This window comes from Pogona vitticeps, chromosome 2 (genome assembly GCF_051106095.1).
Source record: "Pogona vitticeps strain Pit_001003342236 chromosome 2, PviZW2.1, whole genome shotgun sequence".
Taxonomy (NCBI): Eukaryota; Metazoa; Chordata; class Lepidosauria; order Squamata; family Agamidae; genus Pogona; species Pogona vitticeps.
Window position 1 is genome coordinate 8,525,340 of NC_135784.1, and position 25,006 is coordinate 8,550,345.

The 25,006-nt window shown below is 42.9% G+C and overlaps 1 protein-coding gene across 17 annotated transcripts in view; it reads right to left on the minus strand.

Annotated features, from left to right (window-relative positions):
* Nucleotides 1-25,006, minus strand: part of LOC144587375 (uncharacterized) — a 73,188-nt gene that overhangs the window by 22,870 nt on the left and 25,312 nt on the right. For 3 of the 17 annotated variants that reach the window (XM_078387814.1, XM_078387812.1, XM_078387813.1), the window contains one exon: nt 12,999-20,665. The exons of 6 other annotated variants lie outside the window; for them this stretch is intronic. In XM_078387814.1, the coding sequence (XP_078243940.1) occupies nt 19,154-20,665 (1,512 nt within the window). In that variant the 3' untranslated portion in view covers nt 12,999-19,153. Of the gene's footprint in view, nt 1-12,998; nt 20,852-20,978; nt 21,660-25,006 lie in introns of those variants that run through there. 8 more of the 17 variants (XM_078387810.1, XM_078387809.1, XM_078387808.1 and 5 more) reach the window with 4 other exon arrangements.

A 25,006-nucleotide genomic window follows, 5' to 3' on the forward strand; every position in this document is an offset into this window, starting at 1 on the left:
AACTGGCTAAAAACAAAAAACCAAGTGGGTGGCAAACAATGGTGGCAGAAGTGGATCAGGCCATAACAGTGTTTGAGGACAACACTACATGCATACAGATAGCAACCACAGGAAAAAGAAATGAGAAGCAGAAGCAAACACATTGATATAAAATAGCACAATGTTGGAGAGGCAGTAAAAGAAAAACTAATTCAACCCCCCAAACTCTGCGTTGGCTGTCTCTAGCAAGCATGTCATTGCTAGCACCACTCTGGCAGCCATTAATGATGATTAAATTCTCTGTGAGCTAGCAAAAATTTACTGCAACTTTCTAGACACACTGGACACCTTACTACTTCCTATGCCACCCGATGGCTGGTGTGCAATGTGTTCCAGCAAAAATAGTGGACATCTTTATTAAATTTGGTTGATCCTCCTAGTTCAGTACATAGTCTGGCAGCCATTGATACTTATGCCATATCCTGCTAGTTTGGTACACAGCCTGTGTAGATTCAATAATATTTTGAATTCAAATAATGTATGATTTCCTTGCTTTCAAATCAAGGGGAAAATGTCAGCGTATATAAATTTTTGGGGAGGTAAAAGGTAAAAAATTTCCCTGACCCCTGATCTAAACCAAATCCCTTATGAATACTCAGTGGAAGTGAAGAACAGATTTAAGGAACTAGATTTGGTGGACAGAGTGCCTGAAGAACTTTGGATAGAGGCTCGTAACATTGTCCAGGAGGCAGCAAAAAAAAAAAAAATCCCAAAGAAAAGGAAATGCAAGAAAGCAAAGTGGCTGTCCAACGAGGCCATACAAATAGCAGAGAAGAGAAGGGAAACAAAATGCAAGGGAGACAGGGAAAGTTACAGAAAATTGAATGCAGACTTCCAAAGAATAGCAAGGAGAGACAAGAGGGCCTTCTTAAATGAACAATGCAAAGAAATAGAGGAAAAGAATAGAAAAGGAAAAACCAAAGATCTGTTCAAGAAAACTGGAGATATTAAAGGAACATTTTGTGCAAAGATGAACATGATAAAGGACAAAAATGGAAGAGACCTCACAGAAGCAGAAGACATCAAAAAGAGATGGCAAGAATACACAGAGGAACTATACCAGAAAGATTTGGATATCCCGGACAACCCAGACAGTGTGGCTGCTGACCTTGAGCCAGACATCTTGGAGAGTGAAGTCAAGTAGGCCTTAGAAAGCTTGTCTAACAACAAGGCCAGTGGAGGAGATGGCATTCCAGTCGAACTATTTAAAATCTTAAAAGATGATGCTGTTAAGGTGCTACATTCAATATGCCAGCAAGTTTGGGAAACTCAACAGTGGCCAGAGGACTGGAAAAGATCAGTCTACATCCCAATCCCAAAGAAGGGCAGTGCCAAAGAATGCTCCAACTACCGTACAATCGCACTCATTTCACACGCCAGCAAGGTTATGCTCAAAATCATACAAGGTAGCCTTCAACAGTATGTGGACCGAGAACTCCCAGAAGTGCAAGCTGGATTTCGAAGGGGCAGAGAAACTCGAGACCAAATTGCTAACATGCAATGGATTATGGAGAAAGCCAGAGGGTTCCAGAAAAACATCTACTTCTGCTTCATTGACTATGCAAAAGCCTTTGACTGTGTGGACCACAGCAAACTATGGCAAGTCCTTAAAGACATGGGAGTGCCTGACCATGACATGAAGCAACAGTTAGAACTGGATACGGAAACACTGATTGCTTCAAAATTGGGAAAGGAGTACGACAAGGCTGTATATTGTCTCCCTGCTTATTTTACTTATACAGTGGGGTCTTGACTTGAGAATTTAATCCGTATTGGAAGGTGGTTCTCAAGTCAAAAAGTTCTCAGGTCAAATCTGCATTTCCCATAGGAATGCATTGAAAACCATTTGATCCGTATCTGCTCTTTTCCGTCCATAGAAACTAATGGGAAGCTGCTATTCCGCCTTCGACCACTAGAGGGGGATATTTTGTTTCTTTTTTTCTTAGGTCAAGAAAGGTTCAGGGAAGGCAGGGAAAATACAGTCCAGGCAGTACCAGGCAGTCTGAAGACTCCCAATCCACTCTCTAAACGCTGGGAGGAGTGAGGAAGCAGACAGGCACCCTTTTCACTGGCCAACAGTTAATTGAAAATTCAAATTTTGCACTTTCCCTGCCTCCCACGTGGGTTTTTTTCAGTTCTTAACTCAAATCTAAGTACTTAAGTCAAGTCAATATTTTCCTATGAGAGTGGTTCTTAAGTCAAAATGTTCTTAACTCGAGCCGTTCTTAAGTCAAGACCCCACTGTATGCAGAATACATCATGTGAAAGGCCGGACTGGAGGAATCCCAAACTGGAATTAAGATTGCCGGAAGAAATATCAACAGCCTCCGATATGCAGATGATACCACTCTGATGGCAGAAAGTGAGGAGGAATTAAGGAACCTTGTAATGAGGGTGAAAGAGGAGAGCGCAAAAAACGGTCTGAAGTTCAACATAAAAAAAACTAAGATCATGGCCACTGGTCCCATCACCTCCTGGCAAATAGAAGGGGAAGATACGGAGTTAGCGACAGATTTTACTTTCTTTGGCTCCATGATCACTGCAGATGGTGACAGCAGCCCCGAAATTAAAAGATGCCTTCTCATTGGGAGGAAAGCGATGACAAACCTCGACAGCATCTTAAAAAGCAGAGACATCACCTTGGCAACAAAAGTCAGAATAGTCAAAGCTATGGTTTTTCCTGTAGTGATGTACGGAAGTGAGAGCTGGACCATAAAGAAAGCTGACCATCAAAGAATTGATGCTTTTGAATTGTGGTGCTGGAGGAGACTCCTGAGAGTCCCCTGGACTGTAAGGAGAACAAACTGATCTATTCTAAAGGAAATCAAGCCTGAGTGCTAACTGGAAGGTCAGATCCTGAAGCTGAGGCTCCAGTACTTTGGCCATCTCATGAGAAGAGAGAACTCCCTGGAAAAGACCCTGATGTTAGGAAAGTGTGAGGGCAAGAGAAGGGGACGACAGAGGACGAGATGGTTGGACAGCGTCATCGAAGCGACCAACATGAATTTGACTCAACTCCGGGAGGCAGTGGAAGACAAGAGGGCCTGGCGTGCTCTGGTCCATGGGGTCACAAAGAAACAAAGGTTTGTCCTCGCTTTCCTCCCAAGAAGCAGGCATCTTTTAATTTCATCTGCAGTGACCATGGAGTCCCACGCCATTTCCTTTCCTCCCCATCAAGGGTCCTCTCCACCCCACTTCCTTTCTGCTCTATTAGGGAGCAGACTGGGTAGGTGGGGCTCGTCAGCCTTGGAAGGCAGCCCATCTAGGAGAAGGAAAACTCCAATTTCAAACCTCCATTACCTTGCGGCTATATCCACTGATGGAAAAGACTGCAGGAGTTAACCTCGGGAGAAAATCTGGAGCCAGAGTCCCCGAGGCAGTTCATGTCGTTCTGGCAACTCCTGCGACATCGCTGGAACCAGTCGTATTGGCTCTTTCCTTTCTATTGGACTATTCCAGCGACATGGAGAGGGGGGATCTGCTGCTTGGGTAACAGCCTATCCTCCATATTATTTTATCCAGGCTTCATGCTCTGGAGAGGACACTCCATCTGCTCCATACAGAGCACTTTACCATAGTGTCTCAAGAATGAAGGATGCCTAATCCAAGCAGAGTCCTGGGAGAGTCTACACCTTCCACCACCACTCAACCACCACAAGAATGCTTTTTCTCTTTTATTTTGCATTTTTCCATCTGGATCCTCCTCCCTGTTCTCCAGGATTCTCCTGACTGGCAGGGACCCCCCCTCTCGCCGGCTCTCTTCCGGTCTCTCTGCTTTGGCTTCCCTTTTTTCCAGAACATTTTGTTTGTGAAAATCATAACACTGTTTCCTCTTTTTCTTTTCTCACTGAAACACAAGGGGCAGAAAACCTTTCAGAATCACTTTATTTTTCAGAAGAAGGCTGACATAGCTAGGGAAGGAAAAAGTCAGCATAGTAAACTCTCGAGTCCCTCATTTTTATATGATGCCCAAAATAGAAAAATGAATAGGTCTTCCAGGTTAGCACCATTTTGTGTGGTTAGGGAAACCAACGTATGGGAAATGTTCAAGAGTTATCAGAATTTTTGAACTGTTTGAGTCCTCTGTTTACTTGAATGACAAACATTTTAATTGGTGACATATTTAAAAAATTGAAAAGAATGACTTTCCTGATCATTCTCCTAGCAAGGTGACAATAAATGCAAGAATCCAAGTTCCAGTGCCTCTGACAGCGGGCTGTCTAGCTTTCACTTCAATGCCTCCAGCATCTGAGCACTCACAATCGCACAACGCAATTGGTTCATTTGTCATACTGCTTGAGCAGTTCAAAGGTTTCTCCTGATATTCAGCACCTTAACTCCATTATTACATGTGCCCCATTTAAGTTTGATCAAGAACAGATCCTTCTCCCTCCTCTTTATAACTTTTCAAGGATTTGCAAAGAGATACATTGCCCTTAGGTCTCCTATTCTCGTGGCTGAACAATCTCATATCATTCTGTCTTTCCTCTTTTGGTTTGGTCTTCAGCCCCTGATCCTCTTTCTTGCCTTCCTGCGAAACATCCACTTTGACTGCCTCTTCTTCAAGGGCTCTGTCCAAGAGAAAACACAGTACTCTAGAAGAGGCCTCAACAGTGCAGAAGAGAGGGGACCTCGTACTTCTGGACAAGACGGAAGTTCTGAGGGTGGGTGCCCCCATGGTCGATGGCTTGGCGGACTCTCTCTCATTCGAAGGGGAGACCCTGGCCATGAAGTGTGGGGTCCGCAGCTTGGGGATACATCTGGACCCGACACTCACCATGGAAACACGCTTCCCTTTTCCCTGTGAGCTCACCCAGAGGAACGGACACTGAGGTAGGGTTGCCAGATACATGCATACCAAAAGGAAGACATAGAAAGACAAAAAAGAGGACAGAGGAGGAGAATTGTTCTGGATTAAACCCACAACCAATACAATTTTATTACAATAGCTGCCAATAAGTGTCTCTTAGTGAACCAAGAAACAGTCATGTTAAAAAATAAAAATATCACCAACAAAGTTACAATACAGCAGCCTGTATTATTAGGCTGCCAGCTTGCACAAAAATCTATTTCTTTAAAAATACAATCTCCCTGCTTAGACACTCCAGCAGTTACTCTAAAAATTAGCTAATTTTTAGGGGGGGAAACTTTATGTATTTACTTTAATGTTGGCATAGCGGGTGTGGGATTTCAAAGACATCTGGAAGGCCACATGTTCCCTTGCTCTGAAAGACACCCTTCTCTTCAGAACTGCTCCTTTGGTTCACAATGGCTGCTGCTGAAGGAGGAAGCCCAACTCTAAAGAACGCCGCTGCCCCTCCCTGTTTCTTACCTGACCTGGTTTCAGCCTCTTTCCTAGCAACCAGGAAGACAACGAATGAAACAGGCACTTTGTGATCACAGGACGTCTGCCCTTAACAAACAAACAAACGAGAGAGAGAGAGAGAGAGAGAGACTACGGCGTGATTCCATGATGGGTTCACTTCCAATCTTACAAAATAATTCTTTGTTATGGTGTCCCCTTATTTCCAAACCATCTGCTTTTCCTCAGGTAAGACAAAGAGGAGGAGGAGGAGGAGGAAGGCCACATAGACAAATGCATGACATTTTAAAGGTGTTTAGCTTTGCCTGCTGGACGGAGGACAGTAGGCTAAAAAGGAGGACATGTCCTTTTGCCTGACATCTGGAAACCGTACAATGAGGAGCCGTAGACTTTGCAGAAGACCTCTGCAGGGCTTTGCATGCTGGGGCCCAGATCCACACATGCACACACATAGGATTCCCCTCTAAATAAACAGCCCCCATTACCCCAGAAGGAAAGCAGCTGGAGGCCGACCTTACAGGTGTGTGTAATGAATGCCTTGGTGAGCATGTTGGATGGGGAGGGGAGGAGGAAGCCTCTCGCCCTTTCTGGGTATCCCACATAACACCTTTCCTTGCGGTCCCTACGGATGGGGAGGCAGAGGGACCTCTCGCAGCCCCATTGCCCAGCGCATTCCCCACAGGACCTAGAGATGGGGGTGGCTGAGTGAGGCCACGCTGGCACAGAGCTCTGCAAGAAGGGGAGTTTCATAGAAGGAAAAGGACAGTGCTCATAAGCCTCCACAATCAATCCTTCTTTTTCCTTTTCCTCTTTCTGCACCACTTTTATCCGGGGGGGGGAAGCTCAATCGCATCTCTCTCTCTCTATTTTCTACTCCTCTTTCACAGTTATTGTTTGTTGTTTAGTCGTTTAGTTGTGTCTTCATGACCCCATGGACCAGAGCATGCCAGGCCCTCCTGTCTTCCACTGCCCCCCGGAGCTGGGCCAAATTCATGGCTTCGATGGCACTGTCCAACCATCTTGTCCTCTGTCGTCCCCTTCTTCTCCTGCCTTCACAGTTACCACCTCCCAGTTACACAGTGAATTGGGAATTAAGAATGTCAATAGTACAATGCTCTACCCAACTCTGGATCCACCTGATAGTTGCTCTGTTCAGGCCATGATTAGCTGAATTCATCTTTTAGTTTAGTGTCCTATATTCTATGCAGATATAAAATAAAAAAATAAATGGAGAGCCGGGGATCAAAGGGTGGGTGACGACACAAAGGGTTGATTGCATAATCATACAAAGAGGTTTTTTTTTGTTTTTAATGTATGTTCATTTTGTAAAAAGTTTTTGTATATTTTTGTTATTTTCTGGAGTCCTCCCAGAGTAGTGGTTTCTAAATGGGAGAGGTATACTGTTACGGTAGCGGTGATGTCATCTGCTCATCATTGCTGTGGCTGTAGGTCATCTGCCTATAGCGTGACGGGAGGTGGAACTTCAGAGGGTGGAGCTAAGGTATTTAAGGGGGAGTGAATGAGGTGTGAGTCAGATAGGGTCTGAGATAGGGTTTTGGTTAGATGCTGTGGTGGTTTGGTCAGCGTGTCCAGAGTTAGGAGAACTCTGTGGGGACATCGCGAAGACCAAGGGCAGCAAAGCTGAGGGATCTCCATTGTAAACAGCAGAACCTAAGTGTGTGGGTAGAGCTGTAATAAAATTTAAAGTTGTGCCAAAGGCAGAAATATAAAGTATCCTTAGTTTGGCAAAGGGCCCAGTGTAAGGGGAAGAAGATGCCAGAGAAGTGTAGTTACAGTTACCAGCTCACAGCTAGGCCAGCTGGAGTACACTGCAACTAAATATCAGACCTTAGCACAGGAAGGGAAAAAGTGATTTAAACAGAGGCTTGAAAATAGTAAAGAGCCCTTTTTTGTGATTAAAATGCCCTTAACTCGCAGTAAGAAATCTGAGATTGAGCTGAGATCTGCTGAGATGGATGACAGTTCAGAGGGAGAGTTTAATGGTGAAGAGGAATGATTTTCCGCAGCGCAAGAGGAAGAGTCCTCTAGTGAACATTTAACAGACCTAAGAAAATTTGAGCTGGCAAAAGCACATGAATTCAGAATGAGGCAATTAGAGGTAGAGAGAGAAAAAATTGCCCTGGAAAAGGAGGAAATAATAGAAAGGGAGAAAATTGCTCTGGAGAAAGAACGTATGTCTGTTGAGATTAGGAGGCTGGAATTAATGAACCAAAATAATAACAACTGAAATTCTAGCTCTGGGGAGGGACAGTTGTCAAAAGCAGATTTAAAGAAATTCCCTTCTTATAAACAGGGGGACTGCCCAGAAGCATTCCTTACGCTTTTTGAAAGAGCATGTGCAGATTTCTCTGTCAGAGAGTCAGAGAAAATGATAATTTTAAGGTCTCTAATCGATGGGAAACTGGCTGAAGTCTACGCTGATATGCCAATCGAAATAAGTAAAGATTATTCAGAATTTAAAAAGATGGTTTTTGCTAGATTTGGCATAAATGCAGAACACCTGAGAAAGAAATTCAGATCGCTCTCAAAGAAATCAGATGAGTCTTACACACAGCTTGGTTTCAATTTAGTTAAATGTTTGGACAAGTGGTTAGCACAGGAGGGTGTACAGACAATTCAACAATTAAAAAATATTATAGGATTAGAACAGTTCTATTCCTTACTCCATGGTGAAATTAAATATTTGGTCCAAGAGAAGAAACCTTCAGACATTAGACAGGCAGCTCAGATTGCAGATTTTATTTCACAAATAAGAGGGCCTTTGTATTCTGAGGGAAAAAACATGAAGAAAACATGGGAAGACTACCCTAAATATTCCAAAGGGCAAGCTCAGAGCCAGCAGAAAGTGGGCGGCCATTTTGTTGGAAAGCCTTCAGAACAGGGCCAAGCCAAGAGCCAGATTTTGGAGGGAAAAGAAAATCTAGAAAAAACGGCTGGAAAAAGCTCATGGGGAGAAAGAATTTGCTTTAAATGCCAACAGAGGGGCCACATTGCTTCCCAGTGTACTAGAACAAAACAAAACAAAGAAATTTAACCTCAGAAAATGAATTTAAACAAGGCTAAGTCTGTGTACTGCATTCAGAATAGTCAAATAGCTCCCCCTACAGAAGAGCCGGTTGTCATGGAAACAACATCAGAGTCAGTAGAGCTCTCTAAAATGGATACATATAGTGGAAAGATCTCAGGCTATGACGAAAATCTTCCTATTGCAGAAATAAAACATTGTTTATATATTAGAACTGATTCTCAATTATTTGAATCAGCTGGAGACAATATAGGAATATTTGATCACAATTATTTAGCATTGAGAGACACATGCTCCCAAGTTACCATTTGTCACTCTGATATCGTGCCTCAGAAATATTTGATTCCTAATCAGCATATGACAATCAAAGGGATTGGGAAGGAGGTAGTGATTTTGCCTGTGGCTGAAGTTTTAATTCATTATCAGGGATGGCAAGGGAATTGGTACGTTGGAGTTTCATCGCAAATTCCTGCAGCAGTTCTTATAGGCACAGATCTCTCAAAACATGCCAAGAGTGCCTTAGTGGTTACACAATCACAACCAGAACAAACTGAGGCAGCAGGAAATGTTACTGATTTTCAAGAGAGAGATGGAAATATACCCCAAGCTGAGGCATTTTCTCTGGTAATACCTCAGAAAAGTATATTTGCCCAAGCGCAGCTAGCAGACCCCACTTTAAAAGTTTGTTTTGAAAAAGTGGATGGCAAAGAATTATTCCCTGAATCCCCTGAACGTTTCATTATCAAACACGGGTTGCTATACAGAGGAAAACTGATAAATATTTCAAAAGGGGAACTTGAGGTTAGAAGCCAGTTGGTTGTACCAGATAAATATCGTTCAATGATTTTGGAAAAGGGACATTCAGTCATAGTTGATGAACATTTGTGTATAATTGAAACCAACCAGAGAATAACCCAGAAGTTTTATTGGCCTGAAATAGGAAAACAGTTTAGAATTTTCTGTCAGAAATTTGATGTGTGCCAGAATCAGAGTTATAACAGTGACCAGACTGAGGTTAAGCTGTGCCCTTTACCAGAAATCTCTACACCTGTTAAAAATATTGAAGCAGACATTATAGAACCATCTTTTACATCCAAACTTATAAAGAGATTGTGGCAGATTTGTGGAGTAAAACACTTAGAAAATTCTCCCTATCATCCAGAAAGTAATGGGTTAACAGAAATTCAATGGGACCCTCATGAGGATCATTAAAGCCTATTTAGCTGAGAACCCTAATAGCTGGGACCAAAAATTACAGTTACTTTTATATGCCTACAGATCAGTCCCACAAGAGAGTACTGGGTTCAGCCCTTTTGAGTTATTATTTGGGAGACAAGTGAGGGGTCCGCTTGATATAATTAAGCAAAATTGGGAACAGATTATTGAAGAAGACCCCCAAAATGTAGTCACATATATAGACTCTTTAATGAACAGCCTCAAAAGAGATCTAGATTTGGCTGCTGAGAATCTAAAAACACAAAAAGTCAAACAGAAACTGTGGTATGACAAAAAGGCTAGGGAACATCAGTTTAATCCTGGAGATGAGATCCTTATGTTGAGGCCCATCATGGGGAACAAGCTACAACTGAGCTAGAACGGTCCATATAGAGTTATTCATAAAATGAGTGACCTCAATTGCATTATTGAGGGAAATGAACACCTAGGCAGGAGGGTAGTTCATGTAAATGCCCTTAAGCCATATTATAGAGAAGAAAAAATGTGCTGTTTGCAATGAAAGCAGCTGATAAAGGAGAACATGAGTTACCTTTCTGGGAAGGGAGGGGTCAGCAAAAGTTCAACCCAGAGGAGGTGAAGATCAGCCCTGCTCTATCCATAGAACAGCAGAGTGATCTGAAAACATTGGTTAATAAGTATCAGCAGGTTTTCTCCAGAAAACCTGGTGTAGCCAAGGGTGTTGCATCGGATTGATACAGAGCTGATGAAGAAAAGGAGCAATGACCGCATTCCATGGTCCCATGACTGCGAGGTGGCTTTCGGAAAGCTAAAAGAAGCATTAACCAACCACCCTGTGTTGCATGCTCCAGACTTCAGCAAAGAATTCTTCATCGACACCGATGCATCTAACGCCGGGGTAGGAGCCGTGCTGTGCCAGTGTGATGACAACGGAGACCAGCATCCTGTGTCCTCTTTGCAGCCTGTCCCACAGGGCATCCCTGACAAGCCAGGAGACACCCCATCCGTTACCCCCCTCTTCACTGTGAGGGGTGCAATTTTCTTCAACGGGGAGGCAAAGGGAAGGGGGAGGAGTGCTATACAGGAGGGAACCCCTTTCCCCATTGGCAAGGGGGGGATCCTCCCCGTGGATGCTCAACAACATGGATGAGAGCGAATGCCAGATGTAGAGGGGCCTCCCGCTGACTGTTGCGGAGGGGAAAGGGAGAAGGGAAGCGCCGGACCAACCCTGGCCCCTCCCACTTCCATAGGTGACCCTGAGCATCTTTTCCACCTTCCCTTCACAGGTGCCCAACCTTTCTCAGCGCATGCGTGCTTTGCCTCCCCATCTGAGGCAGAGGGAGAGTGGCTGTTGGTGGAGGGGCGGAACCTGGACACCTACGGTCTAGACTCTGCTCTCTGCCCCTTCCCTGCTCCTACCTTTCAAGCAAGACCACGCCCCCTTCCCCCTCCCAGCGCCTCTTTTCCTCACCTGCCCTTGGTGGAACCTGCAGAGGCCAGAGGAGGAGGAGGAAGAGGAGGAAGAGAGGAAGAAGCGGAAGAAGAGGAGGAAGAGAGGAGGAGGAAGAAGAAGAGGAAGAGAGGAGAATAAGCAGAGGAGGAAGAGAGGAGAAGATAAGGAGGAGAAAGAGAGGAGGAGGAGGAAGGGGAGGAAGTGGGGAGGAAAAGGAAGAGGAGAAAAAGCAGAGGAAAGAGGAGGAGGAGGAAGAGGAAGAGAGAAGACGCGGGGAAGGAAGAGAGAATAAAAGGAGGAGGAAGAGAAGAGGAGGAGGAAAAGGAAGAAGGGGAGGAAGAGAAGAAGTAGCGGAAGAGAGAAGAGGAGGAGGAGAGAAGAAAAGGAGGAAGAAGAGAGGAGGAAGAAAGGTGGAGGAAGAGGAGGAAGAGGAGCAGGAGGAAGACAAAGAGAAGAAGCCAATGGATGACACTGGCTAGAAAGGCGGCTGGGTCACTCGCAAATAGATTGAATAGGGAAAGAGCAAGAATACAGCCTTGCTTGACTCCCTTGTTGGTTGGAAATTGATTAGTTAACTCACCTTTCCAAGAGGCACGAACTTGGCATGGTGTGCCAGAGTATAAAATTCTTATGAGGGTAAGGAGTCTTTTATCTATGCCCATATTTTCAAGTTTTCCCAAAAGCAGTTCTCTGTCTACTGAATCGAAAGTTGCTTTTAAGTCAAGGAAAGCCACAGCCTCGTACAATTTAGAATTTTCATGCTTAACTTTTTTGTTAAGATGTGAAAGTATTAATCAGCATGTTGTGCCAGAGTATAAAATTCTTATAAGGGAAAGGAGTCCATGTAAGGAACGTGGTGGCGCTGGGGTTAAACTGCAGAAGCCTCTGTGCTGCAAGGTCAGAAGACCAGCCGCTGTAATATCGAATCCACACGACGGAGTGAGCCCCTCTCTTATCCCAGCTCCCGCCAAACTAGCAGTTCAAAAGCAGGCAAAATGCAAAAATGTGAGTAGATAAATAGTACCACCTCGGTGGGAACGTAAATGGAGTTCCGTGTCTAGTCATGCTGACCACGTGATCACGGAGGATTGTCTGCAGACAAACGCTAGCACTATGGGTTGGAAACGGAGATGAGCATTGCCATCTATTGTCGGACACAACTGGACAAATTGTCAAGAGGAACCTTTACCTTTTTATCCATGTAAGGAAACATGGAGTTTGCCCGTCGTTGGGATCTTCTCCAGTCTTACTCCCATAGTAGGCGTGGGATACGGAGGGAATTTCCCACGTCCCTGAGGTCGTCAACATTTCATATGTGCCCCACTGTCACTCAAACCCTTTCCTCACACCACAGATTTATAAAATTACTACCACACTGGTTTTTTTAATATATCCTTAAGTTTCTGCTCAGACTAAAGCTGTTCCCACGTTCTTTGCATTTCAAAGGTTTCCACTTTATATGAGATCTTGGATCAATAGAAAGATGACTGCTTTTATAAAAGATCCTCCTATGTTCCATGTATTTCTACAGGTACTACAGAACTTCATTAGGATACCTGACTCCACAGAAATCCTACAGAAATGTGCAGACCTCCCAGGCAAGGAGATTCTACAATTCATCAATGATGATACGATTGCAGGGAAAGGGTGATTCTCAAAATGAGAATCTGTGGGGGTTTGCTATTCTCAGACATCTGGAGATGTGCGGTTTCACCGGGGTCATGCCTCTCTGAGGGCCTTCTCCATTTCTCCCTTCCTTTCTTCAGCTAGCCTGTCTCTTTCCTCCCTGATCTTTCTCCTCCACTTTCTCTCCAGTCTTACCTCTCTCTTTCTGCCACTCATGAGGTATCATCAAGTTCTCCCACTGTTTGGTCCAGGGTTTCTGTTAGCTTCTTGCTGTTTAATGTGCAGATTTCTCCAATTGAAGAAAAACACACACACTCTTCTTCTACAAAAAGGCTCGTGTATTAACAAAATATATACAAATATACAAAGCAGCAGACCTTTGGCGTGGCAGCAAAAATAGAGGCAACGTACATAGAGGATAGTAGCATAGAGAAAGGAGAAGAAGATACATTCATGTTCACAATGTTCACTTATATACAGTTGAACTGATGCCTCTGTTCAATCACTTCATGTGTTGCATCATGAGTAGCCGCCCAGAGTGGTTGGAAGACCAGATGGGTGGGGTATACATCAAATAAATAAGTAAATAAGTAAATAAGTAAATAAGTAAGCAAATAAATAAATAAATAAATAAATAAATAAATAAATAAATAAATCTTCCTTTACATGGGTGTTGCATCATCCACAGATGTTGCATCATCTTCTTCATAGTCACTGTGACTCAGCACTTGCACAGGTGATCATCATTGCAGTTCATTAATATTACAGTCTGGACCTGTTCAGGCCTATAAAAATTTTAATACTCTGACACCCCTCCTAATTTTCTACGTGAACAGAACATAATCCCATTTCTTTAATTATTTCACTATGGTTTTGAGCATTCAAAGGTTTTGTCAAGATATATGCTACATTTTTATTGTAGATTATTGCAATGCGCTCTACATGGGGCTGCCTTTGAAGACGGTCCGGCGACTGCAACTGGTCCAGAATCGAGCTGCGTGGGTGGTGAGTGGTGGGGCCGCTAGAGAGCACATCAAGCTGATTCTGTTTAATTTACATTGGCTACCAGTTGCTGCCCGGGCCCAATTCAAAGTGCTTGTTCTGACATATAAAGCCCTGAACAGCTTGGGCCCTGGATATCTGAAGGACCGCCTCATTCCATATGAACCTACCTGGCAGTTAAGATCTAGCCAGGGGGTCCTTTTGAAAGAGCCATCCCTCAAGGAGGTAAGAGGGATGCCTTGTAGATAAAGGGCCTTCTCGGCAGCTGCCCCCAGACTATGGAATGCCCTCCCGACTGAAATTTGTCTGGTGTCAACGTTGATGACATTTCGTTGCCAGGTCAAAACCTTCCTGTTCCAGAAGGCTTTTAATGGAAATAACATCAACTGTGGGTCCTGATGGCAATTTTAATTGTATTTTAATTGCATTTTAATCATTTTATCTTTTATTGTATTGAATTTTAATTGTTGTAAGCTGCTCAAAGACCTCTGGGTAGAGTGGGAGACATATAAATTAAACAAACAAACAAACAAACAAACAAATAAATAATTTTTCCTCTGTCTTACAATATTCCAATTCAATTAATTTCTCTTTTATTGCTTCTTTTACATTGTGGTATTTGATATCCACATTTGCTTCTATTTTTTACTCTTTCTGTTAAAGCCATATGTATGCATGTGGTATTATCTTCCAAAACATTTATTGCACCACATGTCTCAATTTTCAAATCTTTTACTAATTGTTTATACCAAATTCGGAACATTACTCTGATAAGGCTGCAAATTCTGCTTCTGCAGTTGAGGTAGCTACAGAATTTTGCTTTATGGATTTCCAACCGACCAAATTATTTCCAAACATTATCACAAAACCAGACATTGATTTTCTATCAATTTCATCATTGGCCCAATCGCCATCAACAAAAGCAGTTAATTTTAATTCTTTTGATGGTTTTATCACCAAATGATAATCACATGTTCCTTTCAGGTATCTGAAAATTCTTTTTACCCCTTGCCAATGTTTTATGCTTGGTTTTGATACATGTCTACTTAAAATGTTTACAGAAGCTGCTATATCTGGACTTGTCTAGTTTGCCAAATAAATTAGACTTCCTATCGCAGAATGATACAATTCTTGATCCTCAGTTTTTTTACTATTTTCATCACTCTTCTGAAAATCTACAATCAAAGGAATATTTACACTTTTACATTCTTGCATGTAATATTTCTCTAACATTTGTTTAATTTTCAAGTCTTGACTCAATACAAAACATAATTTCTTGCAGCTGCTAAAGCTGATGCCACTCTCACCGTCTCAGCCCTCACTGTGGGAGAAAAAACTTCATCATAATGAACACTTTTCTTCTGTTTAAAGCCTTGGGCCACTAATTTTGCCTTATATCTGAAATTTCCATCATTTTGTAACTTTCTTTTAAACACCCATTTGCTACCTATTACTTTATAAATACTTTGTGTTCTTCCATGGACCTCATTTCTTCTTCCATGGCATCTTACCACTTTCTTCTTTCTAAATCAGGAAGTGCCATCACTTCCTCATAATTCCTAGGTTCCTGCTACACATAGCAAACTCTAACTTCACCCACTCCAAACCTTTTGGGTGGAACTCCCTTGTCTGCCTTCTCTGATCTCCCAGGACCTTGTGGCTCTCATTCACTCCATAATTCACTATCTTGTTCTGTCAGAATATAGAAATTTTGTAGGCCTAAACCTGGATAAATGTATTATTAACGAGCAGCCATTGTGCACAGATGTGTGTATGCTGAGTCACTCTGAAGATGATGCAATGTCTGGAAATCAGAAGACACCAGGTGCAGAAGATGAAGTCATGTGTATTCTGATTGGACTAGAGAAGCCATGTATAGGTATATAACTGAACACTGTCTGTGTATCACTCTCTTCTTTCTCCACCATTTGCTGCAATCCACCATGTCCGTTTGTGTAAAGAGTTCCTGCCATGCTGATGTGATGCCTGCCTGTAAATACTTGTAAATATTGTAAATATAACCATCTTGCAAAAGAAGAACTTGTGTCTTCAATAATTCTGCGCATTTTTCCTGTCGCCAAATCCTTGACATGTTCATCTTGTTCTTCATCATCATCCTCAGTTGCGGATTTATTTGTGTCTTCTCCAGTTTCTTCTCTCTCTGTTTCTGTCTGCCTATACTGGTTCCTTTTTGTATCAGATATTGGGATAAAAACTTGTGAATTAGCATGAATCTTATTCCAATTTTCGTGCTCTCCCACTGTTTGGTCCAGGGTGTCTCCATTCATATCCACTCCCAGCCTTGTGGTAATATCCTCTCCTTCTTTTGCCCTTCTACCTCTCCAGCTTCCACTGTCTCCCTTCTTGACTTCTCCCCAAGATATACAGAAATTTGCAGACCTCCCAGGCAAGGAGATTCTACAATTCATCAATGCTGATACGATTGCAGGAAAAGGATAATTCTCAAAATGAGAATCTACGGGGGTTTGATATTCTCAGACATCAGGAGTGCGGTTTCTCCTGTGGGTTCCAAAAAACACAACTGACCCACCGGGGTCATGCCAAAAGCCCTCTCTGAGGGGCTGTTCCATTTCTCCCTTCCTCTCTTCAGCTAGCTTGCCTTTCTGCCACTCATGAGGTATCATCAGGTTCTCCCACTGTTTGGTCCAGGGTTTCTCCATTCATATCCACTCCCAGCCCTTGTGGTCCTGATACGACCAGATAGGCGGGATATAAATAAAATAAAAAGAAAAAAGAAAAAAGAAAAAAAGAAAAGAAAAATATTCTCTCCTTCTTTTGCCCTTTTACCTCTCCACCTTCTGCTGTCTCCCTTCTAGATTTTTCCCCAAGATATATTTCTCTTCCCTCCTCCTGTCTTATTCCTTTCGTTTTCTCCTAAAGTTCCTTTACGCAGTGGATCCTTTCTTTCCTCTGATGGACCTTCTTCTTTCCTCTCTGGAACTTCCACTTTAGACACCCCGGGCTCTTTATTTCCAGACTCTCCCATCCCTACATTCGTCCAAAACTTTGATTCTTCACCAGGAACTATCTCTACCCTCCTTGTTTTCTCTGTGAACCTTCTCATCTCTCTGTCTTCCTGCTCTCCCCATCGAGTTGTCACTTCTCTGATGGGTCATATGTTCTGCCTCCGGGGCTCCATTGGGTTTTTCCCTCCTCTTCTCGGGAAAGGACGGCATTCCAGTAAGGATGGGTTCAGCCTGACTTTCTTCCTCACATAGACCACTAGTGACAAGGTGTTTGAAGCTCATCTGGGTATCTCGTAAGAAGTCTTTTCATTGTTGCAATGATTCCAGGCAATTCCAAAACTTGTTAATTCAGTACAAGTTCATTTATTTACATCATTTCTAGATTCCATGCTTGAATATACTAAATCCAAAAAAAGTGTAAGGCAGTCTTACAGGCATGAGGAAAAAACTGTCGGTACAGATTTTCAAATCCAAACATCATAGAGTTATGCAAAAACTGCAGGCTTACTTACAATACACCCTTGCAAAAAGATGCAGGAATTTAAAATTAAATAAATAGGATAATTTAAGACATGTTTGAATCTAAAATACAAACACATTAAAAGACTGAATTTTTTTAAATCTAGAAAGACGGAATACATCTTCAGAACACTTCAAACTTCCTAAGAATACAATGATAAAAAGCAAAACCCTTTATCGTGTTCAATGAATGACATGCAAAACTATTGAAAATTTAAAAATAAATATATATATGATGTAAAAAAGCACTATTTGGCTCCAGGTGTGTTGCTAAAACAGAGAAAATTTTGTTCTCACCCAGCCATGTGTAAAATCCATTGCTGACTGTCCGTCCCTCGTGGTTGTCTTTCCGCTCCTCCAAGGACTTTCGCCCAGGATCAGTTCCATCGTCTGTTGTACTTCATGAAACAAAAATCTATATTTCTCCGTTCCTTTCTAAGAACATTTTGTGGGAGAGCTCTCCAAATATTTATATCCCTTTGTTCTGCATCAGTCAATAGAACCAAATCTTCACAAGGCTTGTGTTTTCCAGCGTCTCATATGTTAAGGATCAAAGGATTTGATCACCTCTAATCCACTGCACTCCCAGGCCTGAAATGACCAGAACTTGGAAAAACAAGATTTCCACTCCTTCCAACAATCCCTGACATTACAAAGCAGTACACTCTACTCAGTACAATAGCACAGAAATGCTTAGTTCCTCATGAATAATAAAGGTAAAGGTAAAGGTTCCCCTTGACAATTTTTGTCCAGTCGTGTCCGACTCTAGGGGGCGGCGCTCATCCCGCTCTTCAAGCCATAGAGCCAGCGTTTGTCCGAAGACAATTTTTCCGTGGTCACATGGCCAGTGTGATTTAGACACGGAACGTTGTTTATCTTCCCACCGAGATGGTACCTATTTATCTACTTGCATTTGCATGCTTTCCAACCGCTAGGTTGGCGGGAGCTGGGACAAGCAACGGGCGCTCACTCCGTCGCGTGGATTCGATCTTACAACTGCTTGGTCTTCTGACCCTGCAGCACAGGCTATATTCATTGGTACCCTCTTTAAAACTCAATTACTATCATTAAAGCCTTCTAATTTATTTATTTATTTATTTATTTATTTAATTTATTTATATCCTGCCTATCTAGCCACTTAAGGCCACTCTAGGCGGCTTACAGCAAAAATAATACAATGCAATGCAATTAAAACAATTTTAAGTAAGGGAAAAACTTAGAAAAGGTGAAGCAAAAATAAGGAGAGGGAGAAGAAAAAAAAATAGCAAATGTCAGGGATTGGCTGAGGGGAAGGCCTGCCGGAACATCAGTGTTTTTAATTGATTTTTAAAAGTACCCAGTGAGGGAGCCGCGCGAATGTCAGGGGGAAGGTTATTCCAGAGGCGAGGAGCCACCGCCGAGAAGGCTCTATTTCTTGTCTTTTATTTCTGGGCCTCCCTCGGCATTAGGCTCCTCAGCCTCACATCCTGACTTGCGCGAGTGACATGGGTAGAACTAGGTGGAAGTAGGCGTTCCGCCAAGTAACGAGGCCCCAAGCCGTTTAGGGCTTTGTACGTAAGCATTAACACTTTGAAGTCGATGCGGAATCGGATGACAGCTTTTCTCTCTTCACTACTTGCTTTTCTTTCACCAGTTAGCTTTAGAACATCCATCTTGTTCTCCTTTTACACTAATTTTATAAAAGCTTCCATTGTAAAATATATGATTTTTCTCATTTTTTAAGCACAAGGTTCCACGTCTATTTTATAATATCTCCCTGTTAACTAACAATAGAAGTAAAACACATGACAAGTGGCACTTCAAAATGCCCTCCATTTTTTCTCTTTTCTCTCCGTTTTGCATTAAGTCAGCATTTGGTTGCTTAGTCTTTCCAGTGGAAACCAGCACAAAACTGAAGGAGCTCCTTATGCCTTCTTGATTTATCAGGAGCTCTGAATAAAGCTTTTTCCATAGTCCATGCATTTCTATGATTTCTCCCTAGTGTGAATCCTTTGATGTAACATAAGGCCACCACTGTGACTAAAGCTCTTTCCACATTCCATGCATTTATGTGGTTTCTCCCCAGTGTGAATCCTTTGATGTACCCTAAGGACCACACTCTGACTAAAGCTCTTTCCACATTCCATGCATTTATAAGGCTTCTCCCCAGTGTGAGTTCTTTCATGTTTCCTAAGGGAACCACTCTCACTAAAGCTCTTTCCACATTCCATGCATTTATAAGGCTTCTCCCCAGTGTGAGTTCTTTCATGAATCCTAAGGTTATCATTGCGACTAAAGCTCTTTCCACATTCCATGCATTTATAAGGCTTCTCCCCATTGTGAGTTCTTTCATGATTCCTAAGGTTATCATTGCGACTAAAGCTCTTTCCACATTCCATGCATTTATGTGGTTTCTCCCCAGTGTGAATCCTTTGATGTAACCTAAGGGTACCACTCTGACTAAAGCTCTTTCTACATTTCATGCATTTATAAGGCTTCTCCCCAGTGTGAGTTCTTTCATGGTTCCTAAGGCCATCACTGTGACTAAAGCTTTTTCCACATTCCACGCATTTATAAGGCCTCTCCCCAGTGTGAGTTCTTTCATGATTCCTAAGCTTACCACTGGAACGAAAACTCTTTCCACATTCCATGCATTTATAAGGCTTCTCCCCAGTGTGAGTTCTTTCATGATTCCTAAGGTCACCACTCTGAGTAAAGCTCTTTCCACATTCCATGCATTTATAAGGCTTCTCCCCAGTGTGAGTTCTTTCATGAGTCCTAAGGTTACCACTGCGACTAAAGCTCCTTCCACATTCCATGCATTTATAAGGCTTCTCCCCAGTGTGAGTTCTTTCATGATTCCTAAGCTTACCCCTGGAATTAAAACTCTTTCCACATTCCATGCATTTATAAGGCTTCTCTCCAGTGTGAGTTCTTTCATGTTTCCTAAGGTCACCACTCTGAATAAAACTCTTTCCACATTCCACGCACTTATGTGGTTTCTCCCCGGAGTGAGTTCTTTCATGTGACCTAAGGGCACCACTCCAACTAAAGCTCTTTCCACATTCCATGCATTTATAAGGTTTCTCCCCAGTGTGAGTTCTTTTATGTGACTTAAGGCCACTACTCCAACTAAAGCTCCTTCGACATTCCACGCATTTATAAGGTTTCTCCCCAGTGTGAATCCTTTGATGTAACCTAAGGACACCACTGTGACTGAAGCTCTTTCCACATTCCATGCATTTATAAGGCTTCTCCCCAGTGTGAGTTCTTTCATGATTCCTAAGGTTACCACTGAGACTAAAGCTCTTTCCACATTCCATGCATTTATAAGGCTTCTCCCCACCATTTACGTGGTTTCTCCCCTGCGTCAAGACTTTTATGTGAAATCCATGCCTGCCCACTCCAATTTCCAATTCTCTGTTTTCTTCCTTGATTATGAGTTCCTGCCCAGGAAGCCGCAGATGTTGCTTGGCAATTCTTCTCCTTTTCATCATCTGGTGGATTAGAAAAAGATAAACAGCCACTTCCAAAATCTGCAGGAAAAAGAAATGAAGTGTTCGGACTCTGCCTGACTCACGGAGGAGGAAGGAATGATAGCCAAAAAGGTGAGGGAAGAGAATCGGCTGGACTGTAGGTTGTTCTTTTGGGCTTGAAGTTGGAAGGGCTCTTGACTGAGGAACCTTTTGGAGGGAGGAGTAATGAAAGGAGGATCATTTCCACACCCAAATAAGTACATCAAATTCAAAGTATACTAACTTTTTTCCTTCTCAAATTCTCCCCAATGATTATACTTACATTTCCAGAAAATTAGAAAGGAATTTCTCAAAGTGTATTAAAGAGGAAACAAATACGTATTTGCATTAAAGGATTATATAGCAAAAATGAATAACAAAGAGGGGAAAGGTACAGTGGATCGAGCAGAGATGTCCAGCACTCCGCTTTGCCTGGTGAGTTTCGATCTCTTTCGGTGTTTGACACCAGATACTGTGGACAAAGTGCTAGATTTCTGTCGGGCCACCACCTCATCTCTTGACCCTTGCCCGGCCTGGTTAATCAAAGCAGTCAGGCCTATAATAAGAGAATGGGCCATAGCAATATTTTATGGGTCTCTTCTTGAGGGCAAGGTCCCCGTCACCCTCAAGGAGACACTCATTAGGCCCATTAGAAAGAAACCGAATTTGTCGGTGGACAATATTGGCAAACATAGGCCCATCGCCAGTGTTTCTTTCTTTAGCAAAGTAGTCGAGGGGGTAGTGGATGATCAGCTTCAGGTGCTTTGGATGAAACAAATGCCCTGGATCCATTCCTGTCTGGTTTCAGGCCGTGCCATGGTACAGGGGTAAAACGTCTCTGTTGGTCCTCCTCGATATCTTGGCCGCCTTTGATACCGTCTGTTACAGTCAGCTCTGATGTCACCTGTCCTTCAAGGGTTTGGAGGGAAAGATGTCATCCAATGATGGTCGGAGGGCGGGACATCAGGGGGAGGAGCTGTGTTTTATATAGAGAGAGGAGAGTTTGATGTGGTGGAGAGAGAAGGATTTGGGTTCTGTGTGAACACGTGTGGAGAGTCTGTATAAGCTTGAGCCTTTCTTTACCTGATTACATGATATTTGTGTTTTACCAATCCGTGTGTACTAATCAATAAACATTTAGTTCTTTTATTTTTAAATCCATTCCAGTCTGTGTGACTCAATTCAGGGAATGGTTGGTGGCAGACTACCGGAAGTGTAGAAGTGTGCTGACATAGCGACCTTCCTTTGTGAGGTGGAAGGAGGCCATTACATATAAAAGTGGTGCCAGCTTGTGGGATTACGAAGAGATCCAGTGAGGCCTTGGCTGAATCGTGCCCAGAGCAAGGGTTTTTAGTCAGGGAAATCTGAGGCGAAGTGTGGGTAACCTTCTAGGATCTGGCTCACGGGGAGCAGGTCTAGTAGAGGGGCGCTGAAACTTCAGATTGGGACTAGACAGGGAAGCTCTGAGGTAACCTTTTGGCGGGAAAAGTGCCCAGAAGGCAGAGGCGGTAGTGGGGCTGGTCTGTCCTGAGTTTAGTGAAGCTCTGAAGGGACAAGGCTGAAGCCAAAAAGACAGCTACGCTGAGGGAACGTCCCATTTGTGAACAGCAGAGCCTGAGGAAAGGCAGAGCTGTGTGAAATTAAGATTGGTACCACAGACAGAGCAAAGTGATTTCACTCTGTTTACTGAGAGGCCTAGCGAAAGGAGCAGAAGCCTGCCTGGTTACTGTTTCTAGTTGGGGGGTGCTAGAAGGACAGCAACAGTGTACAGTACAGACACTGTAAAGAAAAAAAAGAGTGGTGTGCGTTTATTCTGAGGCTTGGAAATTGGGAAAAAGCCTTGTGAGGTTAGAATATGCCACTAACACGCAGTCACACGTCAGAAATGGGGGAACTGAGGGACCCACTGGTGGATGAGGGGGCTGAAGAAGAATTTGCCTCAGAGCAGGAGGAAGGAATTAATGGGGAACAGTTATCAGAACTGAGGAAAATTCAATTAGCTCAGGAACATGAATATAGGATGAGACAATTAGAAAAGGAGGAAAGAATAGAAAGGGAAAGGATTGCCCTAGAGAAGGAGGAAAGAGAGAAACAAAGACAATTTGAATTGGAGAGAGAATAAATATAGAGAAAGAACGGATGGCATTTGAACTGAGGAAGTTGGAAGTAATGAATGAAAATAATAACAATAATATTAATCCAAGTGATGAGGGCAAATTGTCAAAAGCTGACCTGAAGAAATTCCCAGTTTACAGGAAGGGAGATTGCCCTGAAGTTTTCTTTTCTCTTCTGGAAAGAACGTTTATAGATTTCTCAGTGAGGGAGTCAGAAAAGATGACCATTGTGAGGTCTTTAATTAGTGGAAGCCTGGCTGAGGTCTATGCCGAGATGCCAGTAGAGATGTTAAAAGATTTTTCAGAGTTTAAGAAACTGGTGTTTGCCCGGTATGGTATCAACGCTGAACAGTTGTGTCAAAAGTTCAGATCACTTACCAAACGGCCAGACCAAACTTTCACACAGTTAGGATCCGATCTGGTGAGGTTTTTAGATAAATGGCTGTCTCAAGAGGGGATAGAGACATTCCAGCAATTGAAGGATGTTATAGCGTTGGAACAATTCTATTCTATCCTACATGGGGAATTAAAATTCCAGGTTAAAGAAAAGAAGCCGAAAACTCTGAAAGAGGCCACGGAAATCGCTGATTTTATATCTCAGATCAGAAAACCACTATATTCTGAGGGAAAAACTGTGAGGAAGACAGGGGAGACTTATAATAGGTTCTCTCAGGGACAAGTAAAGAGTCAGCAGGGTGGAGGTAGCCATGTTGAAGGGAAGCCCTCGGACCATAAACAACAGAGACCTCAGATTTTGGAGGGAAAACCAAAGATAGATGAGAAATACTCAGGAAATAACAGAAAATGTTACTTTTGCCAAGAAAAAGGCCACTTGATCTCCAACTGTGAGAAACTAAAACACAGAAAGGAAAATTTGCCTCAAAATTTGAGCGAGAACAAGCCAAAAGCTGTTTATTGTGTACAGCAGGAGCAAAATTCTTCTCCACTGGGAGAGACTGTTGCCATAGCGACCTCGGCATGACTTGATACAGCAGCTGAGGGGGATGCGGAGTGTATTCCTCTGGCTGAAATAAAGTACTGTCTTTTAGTTAGGACGAATTCCCAACTTTTTGAGACTGCTGGAGTTAAAATAGGGATATTTGATCATGATTATTTGGCCCTAAGGGACACCTGTTCCCAGGTGACTCTTTGAATTGGATATTATTCCTAAGGAGCATATTATCCCACATGAGAGCCTAAAAGTTAAAGGGATAGAAGGACAAGTAATTTCTCTGCCAGTGGCTGAGGTTTTCGTGCGTTATCAAGGCTGGAGGGGCAATTGGCGGATTGGAATTTCATCGGAGTTGCCAGCAGCCGTGCTTGTGGGAAATGACTTGGCTGAACATGTCAAGAGGGTGTTAATGCTTACACGTTCACAAGACCCAACAGGGACAGTTCAGGAAGTTACTGAGTGTCGCGACTGCCACCTCCTCCTACGTCACCACAAGAGATGACAGGTCACGATCCTTCACACACACACACAGTACTTCGCTGCCACCAACCACACATAAACCTGACACGTCAGACTTATTGTGGATTTAAAATAAAAAGGATGATTTATTGATTACAAAAATAAAAATGTAAATCACTGGGTAAAAGAATCACTTAATAAACTATATTTCTCAGACCTTAACCCTGCACAGTTCTTTATTTACTAAACACACAGTTACTTAATCACCTAACCTATACCTAACCCTGTCACTCTCTAATTCCCCAACAACAACTCCCTCAACAACCTTCTCTCCTTGTACACCCCCCTTATATACACAAGCTCCACCCCTATAAGACCCACCTCCTGCCTTGCCATAGGCCAGGAAACTCCAGCCTTAGCCAAGACAGGCAGGTGACGTCATGGCACACGTCACACTGAGGAACAGGAGGTGAAAGTAGATGAGGGTAGACACGAAGATCAAGCAGTTAAAATGGTATTACCCAAAGACAGCACATTTTCACAAGAGCAAAAGGAAGATGGCACGCTTAAAAATTGCTTTGGTAAGGTGACAGAAACCCAGTTAACACCAGAAACGCCAGAGAGATTTCACATCAAACAGGGAATATTATACAGGGAGACACTAATGAATATCTCTAAAGGGGGAGATGGGATTAGAAGTCAGATAGTAGTGCCGGTTAAATATCGCCAGATGATATTAGAAAGGGGACACTCTGACATATTTGCTGCACACTTGGGAGTAAATAAAACTAAGCACAG